The 16,819-nt window shown below is 38.3% G+C and overlaps 2 protein-coding genes and 1 non-coding gene across 3 annotated transcripts; 1 reads left to right on the plus strand and 2 right to left on the minus strand.

The window, feature by feature from the left end:
- The first annotated feature begins 836 nt into the window (after positions 1-836).
- On the plus strand, positions 837-3,377 carry LOC113693958 (heat shock 70 kDa protein-like). The gene has a single exon (XM_027212764.2). The coding sequence runs from the start codon at positions 1,191-1,193 to the stop codon at positions 3,156-3,158; it is 1,968 nt and encodes a 655-aa protein (XP_027068565.1). The 5' UTR covers positions 837-1,190; the 3' UTR covers positions 3,159-3,377.
- A 4,768-nt stretch (positions 3,378-8,145) lies between these two features.
- LOC113694178 (eukaryotic translation initiation factor) lies at positions 8,146-15,363 on the minus strand. The gene is made up of 9 exons (XM_027213042.2): positions 14,983-15,363; positions 12,936-13,007; positions 12,185-12,280; positions 11,809-12,024; positions 11,003-11,100; positions 10,752-10,839; positions 10,075-10,425; positions 9,733-9,975; positions 8,146-9,642 (listed from the first exon to the last, which is right to left on the minus strand). The coding sequence occupies exons 1-9, from the start codon at positions 15,166-15,168 to the stop codon at positions 8,593-8,595; spliced, it is 2,400 nt and encodes a 799-aa protein (XP_027068843.1). The 5' UTR covers positions 15,169-15,363; the 3' UTR covers positions 8,146-8,592.
- On the minus strand, positions 13,607-13,712 carry LOC113694388 (small nucleolar RNA snoR103). The gene has a single exon (XR_003449344.1). It is a non-coding gene; the product is annotated as a small nucleolar RNA snoR103 (small nucleolar RNA).
- Positions 15,364-16,819: the final 1,456 nt, after the last annotated feature.

Raw genomic sequence — 16,819 nt, forward strand, 5'->3', positions numbered from 1 at the left:
TGCTCAATCTACCTAGTAGTTTAGCCGAGCTGCTATCCGATCTGAGGTTAACAACACTGGAAGAAAAAAAACAGATTATATCTGTAAATTGCAGATAATTGGAAGTCATTGACTGCTAAAGCCCACAGGGTATCTTCTCAAGAAAAATGGTACCAACCACTTCAACACTCGATGAGCCCAAGCAATGTAAGATCGATATGTGGTGTCCACTCACTAAATTTGGATCCATAACTCTCTATTCGTTATGAAGTTTGTCCGCAGAAGAAAGTTATCAAACGCAAAATAGGCCTCCTCAAGCGAACGCTAAGGACTTCAGCGTGGAGATTAACTTTAGAAAGCTGATAAGGATGGGAGAATATAATATAATGTTTGTCAACTTATTTTACATGATTGAGCCGACATTATTATGTGTTATCCAATCAATATGTTGGACTGAAGAATGGTCACACTATCACTTATCTATCGTTTGACAATGAAAGTATCTCATCAACTTATAGATTAACTTGCTGGTTCTTCATGTTTGTGCAGGTTGTTTTTTGGTCGAAAGATTGTTTTTTTAACATCGAGGTTTCGTTTGTCAGTTCCAGGCGACTCTCCAGTCTTCTTTTGAGATAGAGTTGAATCGATTTTGCACTTTCTGCATGAAGATTAATTGCAGCTACGTGTAACAAAAACCTCCTATAATCAGACACCTCATCAAAACTCTGAGATCATTACCTCTGTAGCACCTCCCCCACATCGCCTCCCCCCACCGTCTGAATTGTTATGATAAAGCCAAGAAAACTTCACCTCTAATGCTCCAACATGTTAAAACTTCGCAACTCATCAACGACCCCATTTCTACCCACTCAAATATCCAAACATTAATCCAGTAAAATCCCACGTTACATCAGGTCTCTTCTGTAAAAATGTTCACTATTCCCGCCGCTAGAATCATCTGACATTTGTCTTGATTCAATGGCTCTTCTTGAAACATGAGCAAGATTCAAAAATCAACCGATTAGGCCTAGATCAGCCTAGAATATTCTAAGCTTCTCCTAGTGCTTATATAACCAGGAAACCTTACTTGTTCGACCAAAATACAGGACTTTCTGAGCACCCCTTTTCATTTCCCCGTGCCAAGAAACCATAGTAGTAAACGCTTCTTTTCTTTCTTGAGTACTTTTTTCTGTTTTAAGAATATCTGTTCAATGGCGACCAAGGAAGGCAAGGCTATAGGTATAGACCTTGGAACAACCTATAGCTGTGTTGGGGTGTGGTTAAACGACCGCGTTGAGATCATAACCAATGATCAAGGCAACAGAACCACGCCTTCATATGTGGCTTTCACGGACACTGAACGTCTGATTGGTGATGCAGCTAAGAACCAAGTGGCAATGAATCCACACAACACTGTTTTTGACGCCAAAAGGCTGATCGGGAGGCGATATTCGGACCCTTCTGTTCAAGCTGACATGAAATTGTGGCCTTTTAGAGTTGTTCCTGGTCCAGGTGACAAGCCTCTGATTGTTGTCACCTATAAAGGCGAGGAAAAGCGATTTGCACCAGAGGAGATTTCTTCAATGGTGTTGACAAAGATGAGGGAGATTGCTGAATCTTTCTTGGGTCATAAGGTGAATAATGCTGTTGTTACTGTCCCTGCTTATTTCAATGATTCTCAAAGGCAAGCTACAAAAGATGCTGGTTCGATTGCGGGTTTGAATGTGATGAGGATTATTAATGAGCCAACTGCAGCTGCTATAGCTTATGGTTTGGATAAGAAGCATCAAAAAAGAGGTGAGCAGAATGTTCTTGTTTTTGATCTTGGTGGTGGAACTTTTGACGTTTCTTTGTTGACTATAGAAGAAGGGATATTTGAAGTGAAAGCCACTGCTGGTGATACTCACTTGGGTGGTGAAGATTTTGATAATAGGCTTGTCAATCATTTTGTTTCCGAGTTTAGGAGGAAGCATAAGAAGGATATTAGTGGAAATGCAAGGGCGCTGAGGCGGCTAAGGACGGCTTGTGAGAGGGCAAAGAGAACCCTTTCATCCACTACACAAACTACGATTGAGGTTGATTCTCTGTATGAAGGTATAGACTTCTATGCAACTATTACAAGGGCGAGGTTTGAGGAGCTTTGCATGGATTTGTTCTTGAAATGTATGGAACCTGTGGAGAAGGTTTTGAGGGATGCAAAGATTGATAAATCTAAAGTTGATGAAGTGGTGCTAGTTGGAGGATCAACTAGAATTCAGAAAGTTCAGCAATTGTTGCAGGATTTCTTCAATGGGAAGGAGCTCTGTAAAAGTATCAATCCTGATGAGGCTGTGGCTTATGGTGCAGCAGTCCAGGCAGCAATTTTGACAGGTGAAGGAGACTCCAAGGTTCAAGACCTTTTATTGCTTGATGTCACACCTCTAAGCCTTGGCCTTGAAACAGCTGGTGGGGTCATGACAGTTTTGATTCCAAGAAACACAACAATTCCTAGTAAAAAAGAGCAGATTTTTTCAACCTATTCAGATAATCAGCCTGGGGTGCTTATTCAGGTTTATGAAGGCGAAAGAGCAAGGACAAAGGATAACAATCTTTTGGGGAAGTTTGAGCTTTCTGGCATCCCTCCAGCTCCTAGAGGGGTGCCTCAAATCAATGTGGCCTTTGACATTGATGCTAATGGGATTCTAAACGTAACCGCAGAGGATAAGACTGCTGGGGTGAAGAATCAGATCACTATCACTAATGACAAGGGGAGATTGAGCAAGGAAGACATTGAGAAGATGGTGAGAGATGCGGAGAAATACAAGTCTGAAGATGAAGAGGTGAAGAAGAAAGTGGAGGCCAAGAATGCATTAGAGAATTATGCTTATAACATGAGGAATACAGTGAGGGATGAGAAGTTTGATAGCAAGTTAAAACCGGATGATAAGCAGAAAATTGAGAAAGCTGTGGAGGAAACTATTGAGTGGTTGGACAGGAATCAGTTGGCAGAAGTGGATGAACTTGAGGACAAGTTGAAGGAACTGGAGAACATTTGTAATCCTATAATTGCTCAAATGTATCAAGGAGGTGGTGGTGGTGGTGGTCCTATGGGAGATGATATGCATGGTGGTGGTGGTGGTGGTGGTGGAGGTTCTACTGATGGTACTGGAGCTGGTCCTAAGATTGAAGAGGTTGACTAAATGATGTTAATGGAGTAGCTAGAGGCTTTGCATAGATTTTTGCCTTGGGTTATTTTTTCTTTTGCTAGGGGTGAGCTTTGGTTTGTACCGTTCACTTTTAGATTGTAGTATCAGTTTCTGAATGTCCTCTCTCTTTTTCATCTTTCTTCTGCTCTTAGTTGGAGCTTGTGACCATGTAAATTGAGCAAATGGTAGTAGTAGTAGTCTAAAATTTCTGAATCTGGCTTTGGAATTGGCCACAATCTTCTTTGTCACTTGCACTTGTGCACTTGCACTTGTGCATTTGCTCTTGAGATAAATTAGATCCTAAATACAATGAATGCATGTTATGTTTGAAAAAAAAGAAATGATTGGTGCTTCCTATCTTCAGGAATTTCTGAAATATTTACATGTAACTACGTTCATAGTTTTAACTACAAATGAGAAGCTCATTTTGGTTTTTAATTGTGAGTAAGAAGTTAAATGAGAAGCTCAGCAGCACCTGTTCGAACGTATCGGTTTGATTAAGATTGTGCAAGGAGCTTTCATTCAGATTATATTTTGCCTCTACTTAAATGAATTCTTATCAATTTCAGCACCTAAACATCACAGCAGAAGCCACGAAATAATTCATACAAGATTTCTCTGACTATCACAGAATATTGAATCAATAAACGATTAGTACATGGCAAGTAACAACGAATTTCCTCAAAGATGTACAACAGAGTAACTTCTGAGAGCATAAAAATGCTGAAGATACAATAATGTCCAAGAGGAGATTTAATGTTTCTTTTATCTTACAAAAATATAAAGGAAATATTCTCTGGGGAAGCAGAAATCTAAAGGGCTACATTTAACCTCAGCATGAGAAGCACTAGAGCAAGAACAACAGTCAAGAAAATGGGAGAAGCAAAAGAACAGGCAATTTGGACAGAGATAATTCCTTGCCAGTTGCAGCTGATGATCTTGTACTACTGGCACGACCACCCGAAGTTATAAAACGCTGTCCTCTCCTGGCTTTGATTACAACACCCAGTTTCCGGATGCCAATGCTATCATGTTTGCCGATCCCAAGCTGTTTTCCCTGCTGCTGTTTTAAAGATTTATGGACAAGAACTTCATCTGGTAAATCTGAGACAGTTTGATCAAGGGCTGAGGTTAGAAAACATTGGAACAGCAAGAGCAGAGATAATACGAGGGACAGAGATACTAAGCATTTCATTTGAGCCTTTTTTTCTGAATCGGAAGAATTTGCTGGATCTTGGCCACTACTAGCTAGCCAAGTGTATTTAATCTGAGTCATGTGCTGGGTAATGATCAGGACCCTACAGGCTAAAACCAAAAGGAAGCTGCAGCAACCTTGAGGCCAATTAGCTTAGCCAAATTTGGTGGCCGGATGCTTATTTTAGGTCAGCCGCGGTACCATTGACTCGTGAGGTCGCAAGACCCAAGAAATTCAACAGCGATTAAGGGCAACAGTCAAACGATGCTAGGGAAGAAAAGAAATGTGTGAATGAGGAAACAAACAGACACCTGCAAGAAGCCCAATTTTTTTTTTTTTTTTCAATCGTCAATCCTACTTCTACTCCTGCTCTATTTAGGGGAAGACCCAATTGAACTTATGGGGGACCGATGAGGACAGAACCACCATCGGATCAGACGGGTGCACCACACATCCGTCTGAATTTTTTGAAAAATCACAATTGTGATAAATTGGTGAAAAGTAAGGTTCGAGCCTTAATCGCTTGGTGGTCTGGTTTGCAAGAAAAGCCCAATTGGGCAAGTCAAAATGTTGATATGGTCGTGGTCCTTATCTATGGGAGTGGAAAGGGCACAGAGCTTTGATAGGAGGATCCAGCAGCATTTTTTAGCAGAGTTCAATTTTTTTTGTTTTTTTTTTTTTGTCAAACAGCAGAGTTCAATTGGTGATTGTCTAAAGAAGATAGAGCTAGTTATAAGTGGATAGGGCTAGTCAAATTGTTGGGATGATTGAGATGTATTGAGCAATTGTATAATGCAAAGGAGTTAAATCCATTGAAGTCCATAGCAATTTAATAAGCTGAGGAGTATTTTTTGCAAATTCTAAAGTTATTCTTTCATACAATAACAACAAATTGCCTTCGTTGCACTCTTCTTTCAATTATCTCTTAACTTGTTTCTTTTTAAATTACATTCATGTTTTTTTTTTTAATTAATACTCGTGCTACATGAAGTATCTTCTAAAAAATAATCACAATGAGGAACAGATTTATTTCATGAATTAACCACAAAATTCTCATCCTTAATGCTAAAAAAAAAAAAAAGGATCATCTAGTGATCCATGAGACCAGAAAAAAGACTAGTACCACTACATCTGGTTATGTGATAAACAAAATCTCAATGGTATAGAACATAAACGTCAGAACATGATCTTTTACAAGGAATGTACATAATTCAGTAAAATTTGAGTGTTACATAATGAAAAATTAAAAGCTTATATATTTGTGCCAAATACTATAGGCCCAAAACTCGATGAACCTAAAAGCTTTTTCCAGGATATTCACTAACTCAATAGCTTTCAGAACTTTTTTTGTTTTTTTATAAAGGAATCCACAGTCGCTATCGGAAAGTGCGCACTGAGTAAGCTCCGCTCAGTGCAATAGTCCGCTAACCACACAGAGGGATAAGAGGCACTAGGTAAGTCCTGTGCGACGGGCGGATATTCCAAAAGAGATTCGAACCCGGGTTAATAAGAAAAAATAGCTTTTAGAACTTATGAGAGTGTAAAACTAAAAAACATAAGATAGCATAATGGAATAAATAGTTAAAAGAATAGTGCTAAGCAAATTATTCCTATTGCGTGAAAGCATTAACTTGGAATTGCAAAATGTTAGAAGGAAACCCATTGAATCTGGCATAGAGCTCTGATAAGATAAGTCGGTCCAGCATTTTTCAATAGAGTTCTATTGGTGGTGAATGTAACAAGAAGAAGATAGAGAGTTAATATGGAAACCAGGTTAGGGGGCTGACTCTGGAAGCCTAGAAAGCAGCTGCTTGTTCCTGGCTGAGATGTATTGCGTAGCTCTCTATAAATAGTCTTTCTATTATTGAATTTTAACCATCCATCAGTCTAATCTAATCTATACTCGCTATATAAGTACCATGAATCTTGATAGTTAAGATTGCAAGCGAAATCCGATCATAGTTTTATGAAGCTCAAATTACTCAACTCTCTAATAATCAAATAATTTGCATTGCATTACAATAACAATCGATATCAATCATGCTAAAATTTACTTTCGAAACATCCCTTTGAGAAATGGTGAATTAAACCAAGAAATAAGAATATGAATATCATGTACAAAATGTCCAAATTTAAAGGGTACTTCAAACGGAAATAAAATTGCAATATTGGTACCAAAAGTCTCCATAAAAGTGCTATAAGTATTAAGAGCATCAAAGTTAGAATCAAAGAGTTAGACAGAGAGTTTTAGGCTGGGAAGTTTTTTCCATTTATTTGCCACAGTAATTTAAATATAACGTACATTACAATGGTTAGCTGTGGAATTGCTGACACCATCAAAACACAATCAGTGGATCTTGGCTGTGGTGGATCTTGGCGAGTTGGATGGGGCTCTTTAAAAACAACCCATGGTTTAAGAGTACAAATAAAATCTGATATTGATATTTGGGATGTTCAAACTATATATAATAATCGATATCAATCAATGTCAACCATGTTAACATTTTAAAAAATGAAAAATCCATTTGATCTATGATAAATTAAGCGAAAAAAGAAGAAGAAGAAGAACAAATTTTCTGGATACAAATATCAATAAGAGAGAAAATTTATTGTATTTCTAAATATTATTATTTTAATATCTACATTTGTTGATTTTTTTTTTTTTTACTAGCGGCACATCTAGTCTAGTCTAACCTAGACCTACTCCTAAGAGGGGGGGACTTACTTTAAGGGAAGCGACTCTAGGGAGTGGGCCAATTGAGTCGGGGGAATCTGACGGGGACTTAACCACCATCTGACCAGACGGATGCACCACTCACCCACATGGATTTAGAGTACTCCTCATATTGAGGCACGTTGATGGGAGGCAAGATTTGAACCCTTGACCTCCCACCCCACTATATACATTTGTTGATTCAGTATCTCTACTTGTTGTGCTATTTTCATACACTATACGGTGCAATTATTTTTAAAATCTATGCTTGCAATTCAAAAGAACATTTCGACATCTCATCTTCTGGTGCAGAAATTTGACCTTCTTACTTCATCTCGGATTTGCTAACAAATGGAGAAATTTTGACATAAAAAAGAGCAACATGTTTCAATATAATGTTTTTCCCTAAGCAAATGGAACACTAGTCCTTATTAGCGTGCTAAAGATTCCCCCCCTCGAGCTGTAGCACAAAAATTGAAGCAAAACACTACCTTGTATTTCTAAGGCAATTTCAAAAATAAAACCATTCCATTACACTTGGCTTTTATAGTTCACGCAACCTAGTCAAAATTCATAGGCTTGTAGTAAATAGTAGTGTCAAGTGTTTCTCCCTGACATACGCTGTAGGTAGATCTTCCTTCTTGAATCGATGTTCCAAGTTACCATCAAGTTTTTTTTTTCGAATTTCTACTACTATAGAGATCTCCACAGCCTTGTTGCTAGGAACAATATCAGCTGAAATTATAATCAGACGGTAAAACATGCAACCGGCAAGAACCATCCATCTCCCTTTGGAAACGGTTCCATGTTGAAGACAAGTAGTACCACTAATGACTTCACCAAAAACTGTCATTCCCCACCTCAAGAAAAAGGTTCTGTGTAGGTATGAGATTCAGGTTGTCAAGCAAACCCTTCAGTGATTAACAAGCATGCAGGTGGAGCACGCCCATCAGAACAAAACCCTGCAGCTCCTTCTGCCAAACATGTCAATTAATTTGGTACCCAACAGCAGATGCATCGATAAAAAAGACTTCCAACAACAGAAAATCTACAATGTATGGCAAGAAAGACAATAAAAAAAGCAAGATATGCTACAGCATCCTCCTTTAAAATGGTGCAGCGATTTTCAACAGTCACATTATAAGCTCACAAGTTTCGCAAAAATTTAAATTAACTAGTCAACAAAATCAAAATAAATAAAAAAACTAATGAAATACAAAACAGCTGGGTCCCGTAAAAGGCCCTTAATCTCAAGCTGCTAGGGCATATGATTGGCCACACTTGAGACCAAAATCCTTATGTCTGATTCTTTCTCCTTTAATGAACACACTACCATGTCCTCGGGAAAATATACAGCTCACTTAAAATAACCTGTTCTCCCGCAGCTCCACCTTGTCTTCAAGTTGAAATACAGTTGCTCAGCTCCCACGCAACAAGCACAAGGGACGACGACAAGTGAGAATGAGCATATTTAGCTGTGAGGGTACAAGAACAATAACTCCTGCTAACGAGCAGTAAGCTTACTGGAACAGGGCTTCACAGGCCCGAATATCAAGTGCCTGCGAGTCCAGAATCAATTTCCCATTAGGACTAGAGCTAACGACCTTCAATGTGGAAGTGAATATGGCTTTCTGGAAATAGTCGTCGGTAACTTTCTTCAGGATCTCGGAAACCACCTTGAAGTCCAATTCTCCAGCCAAAATTGATCTTCCCACAATCTCACCAAAATTCGCAGGTGCTCTTGGTAAATCAATAGCAAGATCATCCAACATTTCTGCATAACGCTGGAAACCAAGAGTTATATCACTGGCAGTAAAAACCTTCTTTGTAAAAAAGTACTCCAGAAGTTTTGCAACTAGTTCAACACAAGGTGGACTTTTCTCCAATCCTACGGATAAGGCTTCCTTGACAATCTCACTATAGTAAGCTGGGGACTTCAAATCTTCCACACATGCTAATGCTTCCTCTAATAGTTGCACACTGAAATATTCCTCCAGCAATGAGATTGTTTTCCTTCTGAGTTCATCTGCATTCATCCTTACTGTTGGAGCTAGTGGTTTATCAGCAACTGCAGCCACAGATGGTGTTGGTGGCGCTCTCACTGAAGCAGAAACCTCTGGTGTAGGTTCCATTCCAAAGCCATAAGTCGGGCGGACAGGAGGCACACCACTACCTTGCAAGAGGGCACTAGTCCTACCACTAATCAGCCCACCACTACCCTGTGGAAGAAACCTTTGGTTCAGTGATGGTGACTTGCCCACCAGTGGCGGCTGAACACGTCCAGCAGGCTGAATCATTGATCCATCGCCCCTTGGCATTGAGCGGGACCTAGGAACCTCCCAGTTGTCATTATCCATTCCAGGCATCCCAGGCATCTTTCTGGTCCCTGGCATTCCAGGCATCATACCACCAGTACCAGGCCGATTTATTGGGAAACCTCCTGTGCTAATATTCCCCTGGCCAGTAGAAGGTGGGCCACGACCACTTCTAATAGTTGCAGTAACACCTGGCCGCAATCCCAAATTCTTCTCTGCTTCTGAGTGAATCTCAGTAATTTTTTTTGCTTTCACCTATGAAATCAGCGCAAAGAGACAGTTTATAAAATTAAACCAACCACAAACACACTAAAAAAGAATTGCACTGCTTCCAACTAAAATCACCTCTTCACGTCTGGGAACCCAATTATTTGTACGCAAATCAAGAACATCACGAATCATAAACCTCAGGCGTGGGGCAAGTTGAGGATTTGTTCCTAGTTCCCTCAATCGGTTAAAGTACATATCATTTACACGCCGAGATTTTTGGTTTTCACCAAGCTGTTTGCCAATGGTGATAAAGAACTGGCATATAGCTTCAACATTTTCTTCGGCCGGACAACTCTTTGTATCTTTTCCCAAGAGTTCCTGTTAATATGTGAATCAGAAACCATTAATACATGTCCTCATACCTACTTTTTATCAGCTTTATACTTTTTTCCTTCTAATGAAGAGAGAATCTAGAACCTGAACAATGTGGTGAACTATCTTTTCTGGAACCATCTTCTGCTTCAGAAGCTCACCAATTAGACGGATGTTCCCAAGAGTGCGGAGCTTGAGCATCCTATCTTTATCTCTGCGCTCCAACTCTTGCTCAGGAGCAATCATTTGCCTAACCTCTTCCCTTAATTTGTCAGCACCCTCAAAGGCCTCCTGGCAAATATTCAAAAGAACCCGCTTAAATGTTATTTCTTTCCCACCAGGTTCATCAGAAGGGAATGGTGGCAACTTCTCATTCAGATCTGAACACAGCAGCGCATACATGGGGCAAAATGTGGGCTCCAGGACAGCCTTGTCAAATATCAAGGAGATTACTCCCTGCAAAACACAAGGAGAAGATTACATCCAGCAGTTAAGGAAATGACTGAGTTTGTTTGGACAAAGAAAGTTTGCAAAATTTATTTCAGATTTTGTTTTGCTTACATCACACACACAATTCCCAATCACCTTTTTATCTCACATACATCACATCACAAAAAATGCTACAGTAACTGGATCAAATAAATCATCCAAATAAATTCTTATCCAAACAAACTCACTGTAATTCAAAGGTCATTGAAGGGGAATGAGTAGAAGCACAAAAACAAGAGAAAGCAAAAAGAAAAGTCATCAAACAAGCATCAGCAAGAAGGGAAAATAAGAACCCTTAAAATGTCGGCTGATGTTATTCCCGAATCAATTAGTTGACCTTTCAGAAGATCAAACTTCTCCGGGGTCAGCTTGTTCAGTATCCTGCAGGAGTGGAGTAGCAACAATTAACAAATGATACATAAAATATATCATCAAATTGAAACTAAATTCTTTATTTTTCCCCTTGGGTACAAGAAACTGAACTATGATATGGTCTAGAAAGTAAACCATAGTTACAAGGAGGTTTTCAACAGCCTTATCTTACCCCTTCACAGTCTTCAAGACTCGATCCTGGTCAGAAAGATTCCCTCTTCGAGCTGACCATGGCACTTCTGCCTTGATAAGGGCAGGCGATGGTCCTCCCTGTTTCATAAACACAATGCAAGGAACACTTCATCTCAAGAACAATATACTAAAAAAGCATCATAAGCACAACTCCAAGGAGTTGATTGCATCTGTAGGATATGTCATAACTTAAACTTTGTATAGACAGCGACAAGTATTCGAGTTTCCTTTCCCTGATGGAGAAGGAGATGGTACTGGCATTCCTTTTTTACAAGAAGCAAATAGTTATCATTTTAAGCACCATTTGACATTTATCAGAACATGTCAAGCTTCAACAAAAAGCTTACTATGTGAACTACAAAGTAAAAGCTTATCTGGTGAGCTCTTAAGGAGGTAAAAGACAAATCTAAATAACCCAAAAAATACCAGAGCCTCGGGGATCCCATAGCCAGAATCAAGGAAGAAAAACAAAAATCATACATATAACACAGCCAATGAAAGTTCTGAACCTACCACCCAAGAACAAGTTAAAACTTCTCAAAATTTTAATATATGCGCAAATTCTAGAAAAACCCAGAGGCTGACCTCCAACAATACCTAAACCTTGTTAAATTTGTAGCACGCATTTTAAAAAAAATAAATTAAAAAGCCACAATATGAGAATTGAGCTATCAAACAATGAACATAAACCATGTCAAAGAAGAAAAACAAAAACAAATTTCCATTAATGCAGGAAAATATCAAAGATATTTAAAGGATGAAAAAGAATCTGTAAGACGAAATTACCCCTTGGTTGGAAGAGATTTGAGCTCTTGCAAACTGTGCATTTAACTGCTCTTGCCGATTGTATTGATTCACTTCCTGCTGTCTGGCACCAAACTCCCTATTCTCTCGAATTGTATCCCAGGATCTCTCTTCTGTAGGTGCAGAAAATTGAGTAGACCGACTGCGCCAGTCGCGATTATCCGGCTCTGAGTAACGACTCAGGGGCTGATTTTGTGACTATTGACAGAAAGGATCACATAACATCAGATAAGCCAATGACAACCGTTCCAAAAGCCAGTTAACACAAAACATCTCAAATTAAAACAACTATCCAAAACAACTAGTTGACGCTATAGAATGCTGCTGGAGTATAGTTGAAATCAGACAAGGCACTTACAGGGCTTTCCACATGACCCCAGCTTGGATCTTCACCAAAAAATTCAGCTTCAACATCTTTTTTGACTTTCAGAATGTTTTCTGCAATGCTGACCACCTACAATATATTAAGCCCATCAGATGCATGCAAAGCTTTATAGAGGTTTGAGAAATCATCCTTTTCTGGTGGCTTCCAAGATAGTCCACATGAAGTTCAATACCAAAAGAAAAACACTAATGGTGAAGTCTTGATTCTTAACCATGAATCACAATAAAGTCAACAACAGATATACTAGTCTAGTAGCTAATCTGCCCAAAAAAATAAATAAATAAAACCGCAACTTCATGTGCTTGCCAAAATCTGGCAAAAGAGATTTCTGAACTATGCTTCTTCCTACCAACATCAAGGTGTTGATTTAGTGAATTAGAAGCAGTGCACAAAATAATTACTATCTATCTAGCTATGACCCAAAAAAAAAAAATCTTCGTCCAATCCTATACAAGGGTACAGCACACAATATAAGTTAGACTACTTCACCTCAAAGCGAATCAGTTGTATCAACCACTTTTCACACTCCCAAAAAAAAATCACACGTATCCAGATTGACACTGGGTCAAATCATCAATACCCATTTTAAATACAGAAGATCTATTTAATTCAAAACCTCTATCACCATTGACAACACTTGGTAACATTTCAAAATTTAATTGAATACTTATGCAACTCAGTATGCACTGAGAATAAAACAAAGCGAACGATGTGGAAAGAATACCTCTCTCAACTGCAGCAGCTGGTCCCTGGTATATCGAATACGTTCCCGCCCCTCAAATCGAGTCTCTCCAGTCTACAATGGAAAATTAAGAACAGATCAAAAAGATCAGCAAGAGCAAAAATAGCCCAATGGAACAAGAAAACAGATGTGATAAACTAGGGTGGCGATTGAAATGAAACAAGAATACAGATGATAAACTAGGGTAGCAATTGAGTATCACATAGCCAGCACAACATTACTTACAAGATAACAATTGCTTGCTAAGTCATTAAAACCTAAAAACCAGGGCACTAAGTTGGTTTAGAAATTTGACATTAAAAATATAAACATCACTTATCAGTACATATTCAACCAATGGTGCAGAAGCTTCCTTGCAATTGCCCCGTCTTAAAACAGAAAATAATTCAAACACATGTAGAGTCCTTACTTTACAAAATATTCTTTGGTATAAAAGTAAGAAGTAAGATCATAAACATTCACCACCATGTAGTAAGGAAACCGAGTGCACACAGAGTCGCATAAGAGGCAACTAGAGGAAGGACACAGAATGGCAATTCTCAATTTCATTATCCTTAATTATAAGAGAAGAAAGAAAAAGGACGCAATTTCGAGGAGGCCAGGTCTCAAAGGAAGCATCAGTTTTTTCTCCTTGAAACAATCTACTGGAGCTTTCATGTAAGTAGGGTTCTTTATGGGCTACAAGATACTCATTGAACGCCCACCTAAAGCCTACTCATTATTTTATGTCCATATTTACAGCAGATACACATCTTAAATGCACTGCCAAGAATTAGGACAATCTTTATCAGTCTCTTCACAGGCTCAAAAATGGTAACTACGTACAATGAGATTTCAATAGCAACACACCCTGTCAAGAAACAAAAGCTGTATGATTTCATTAGGCACAAAAAGCAACCAAGGTCCAAATTAGAGAAATTACAGAGAGGCATATCATATAAGCACCCCAAGAATGTTTAAGGAAAAAGATCAAATAAAAAAAACCAAACTGTCCGAATAGAAATAACTGATTTTGAGGAATGATAAACCTAAGACGAGAACTCCACAATTAGATTTTTTTTTTTTTGGCTTATAAAACTCCAGATAAGCAAGTTAATATCAGCTCCATCAAGGAATCAATATCAGCTTTCTCAAATCAAAACTATTCTCAAGCAATAAAGGTCCGCATCCCAGTGTTACTACAAAAAATCAAGAATTCTTAATCACCTAAAGGACTGGCTTTTGCATATAAAGACATCTTCAACTGTCAAAAAAGCTCCATATACATAAATGAACGAGATTTCCATGATCCAACCACATTATCTATGTTACTTGATACAGATTAAACACATGCTTCTTCAAAAACAATTACCTTCTGAACATAGCAAGCAAAATGACATTCTCAGAATCAGAATACAAATACCTCACCAAACCTAACGCACAAAATGACATTCCACACACGCACGCACGCACACGCACATATATAAATATATATATGCACATATCCATGCAAATATACATTTTCCCACACATACAAATGGCCATGTTAAATTCCAATAACACAATTGCTACAATGTTTTCCGCACTAGTAAGTCTGCCAAACATCAAATTTAAAAATTTGACAGTCAAGACCAGCTCGAACACAACTCATGCCTTCCATAATCACTTGCAAAACTTTAGCTAAAAAATGCAAAACCCAAAAAGTATCTTTATCCCTAACATACGAATTAAATCCAAAACTATGTCAAAATATACAAAACTTGTTAAAGAATCATCACCGAACAGCTTCACTTATACCTGGAACCATAAAAATCCCAAAACTTTCTAATCAGTCCACTAAATTAACTCAGAATTAGGCACAAATTCACCACACATTCGACATACTCCTAAAACTTAACAAGCCCAGAAAAATAAATTTAAAAAATTAGTTGTATGCACCAAAAATCCAATCTTAAAGCAATGAACAGCTGGACAATTCAGGTAAACATGGACAGAAACCACAAAACCCTAGATCTGATATTTGAAAATTTCTAAATAGATAAAATTAGACCTTGAAGGAAGAAAGAGGAGCACCGCCGGCGCCGGCGCCGCCATGAGGCCGGAAAAAGGGGAGATCAGAAGAATTGGCGTTGCTGTTATTGATTGAAGAGGTTTCAAAGCGAGGTCCAAGCACTCTGCTCCCTCCTCGGTTTCCACCTCCAGGTCTTAAACTTATCACCGTCTGATCAGCCTGCATACCTCAATCAAAAGCAATCTCCGCCGTCTAAAAAATTTTTCGAATCGAAAAGATTCAAACTTTATTGATATATAGATATGTATGTATCTATATACTCTGAAAGATAGAAGAGAAGGAGAGATAAGGGAAAGACAGAGATATGAAGCTAGTTTTATAGCGAGAGAGAGAGAGAGAGTTTTATTGTTTCCTCTCTCTACTGGGAAGAGGAATGAGGGGTGGAAGGGGTAAGAGTGAGTTATATAAGGTAGGAGCAATATGTTTATGGGGAGAGGGATGGGAAGGGTAGAGAAGGTGGAGAGAGAAAAACCCTTTCTTTGTTAGGATTAGGAAATTTTCCCCTTTTTATTTCTCCTTTTTTGTTTTTATGGTTTTGTTTTTCAAATATCTTAAAATCACCGATTTGGATTGCTGAATTTTTTTAAAATTAATTTTTCAAATACTATTAAAATTTTAAAAAGTACTTTAGAAGGTATTTTAAAAAATAATTTAAATTTTTTTAATATTTAAAAAATATTTTAAAATATATCCTAAAAACTCTTCTACTCTTAAATATTTTAAAATATTTTTTAAAAATATCTCAAAATATACTATAAAAAATCTGTTACAGTAAAATTTTTTAAAAATACTCTAAAAAATGGCTAATCCAAACGCTTTCAATTTTCACCGACGAGTGTAGCAGTTAATGAAGTTAATGGACTAAGGGGATGATTAGTGGCTTTTTTTTTAAACCGGGTGTTGGCAAATTGGCAAAACATCAATTATTTAAAGTGGCTATTTTGCCCCTTGAAAATTGTTGGCTTGGGGGATTTGGCGCTCATGTAGTAGTATTTAGCTTTTTAGCGCGTTGATGTCCTTGTTATTTTTAGTCTCACATGCGAAGGTACAAGAACTCTAGGTTAAGTTGTTTACTTGGTAGCTGTTTTGTTTTTGTACTATCATGAATGCAATTATGAAACCTTTTGACGTATTTTGATCTTGTTGCGTGGTAGAATATTGTAAGAATTAGGGCAAATTATCCAATTGGCCCTTGAACTCTTTGCTTAGGTAAAAATAAACCCCTCATCTATTTTTTGCTGATTTTAAGCCCTCGAACTTGTAAAATTGGGCACCTATGACCCTTTTAGCCAGTTTCTCCGGTTTTGCAACCGGAAGGCCAATTCACACGAATGTCGGTGTGCTTCTTTAAAGGGCATTTTTGTCCGCATCTTCTAAGCAAAAAGGGAAACTCCTCCTTCTTCCCTCCATTTCTGCAAAACCCTCGCCGTAGCTTTCTCAATCGCCGCCCATATCATTCAAACCCACTTCAGAGCCTTTCTGGTTCGCAAATCGAGAACCCTCCGGCAGCTCAAGGACCTTGCTTCCATCAAGTCAACTTTCAACACTCTCAAATCTTCTGTCTCAAAGAATCTTCATTTAGATCCTCAACTTTTGTTCCGCAAAGCCTTAGGATTGCTATTCAAACTCGATTCCATTAAACCTGAAAAAATAATTTCTGGGTTAATGCTCTCAAATGCTTTTTCACTAGTGCGTCTTTCTCGAAAGTTATCGGCTCAAATGAGGCAAACAGGGAGAGAGTGGGATTTCTGTAAAGGGTGGTTGCCCCCTCTCTGTTTTAAGCCTAAGATTTCAAACGCAAGCAAACCAACAGCCC

This window comes from Coffea arabica, chromosome 6c (genome assembly GCF_036785885.1).
Source record: "Coffea arabica cultivar ET-39 chromosome 6c, Coffea Arabica ET-39 HiFi, whole genome shotgun sequence".
NCBI classification, from domain to species: domain Eukaryota; kingdom Viridiplantae; phylum Streptophyta; class Magnoliopsida; order Gentianales; family Rubiaceae; genus Coffea; species Coffea arabica.

Coding starts and splice junctions, on each gene's coding strand:
- LOC113693958 (XM_027212764.2), top strand. CDS start 1,191: ATGGCGACCAAGGAAGGCAAGGCTATAGGTATAGACCTTGGAACAACC.
- LOC113694178 (XM_027213042.2), bottom strand. CDS start 15,168: ATGCAGGCTGATCAGACGGTGATAAGTTTAAGACCTGGAGGTGGAAAC. Junction 10,840..11,002: donor GTCTTGAAGACTGTGAAGGG/GTAAGATAAGGC, acceptor CCACTCCTGCAG/GATACTGAACAAGCTGACCC. Junction 9,976..10,074: donor TAGTTCACCACATTGTTCAG/GTTCTAGATTCT, acceptor ACATATTAACAG/GAACTCTTGGGAAAAGATAC.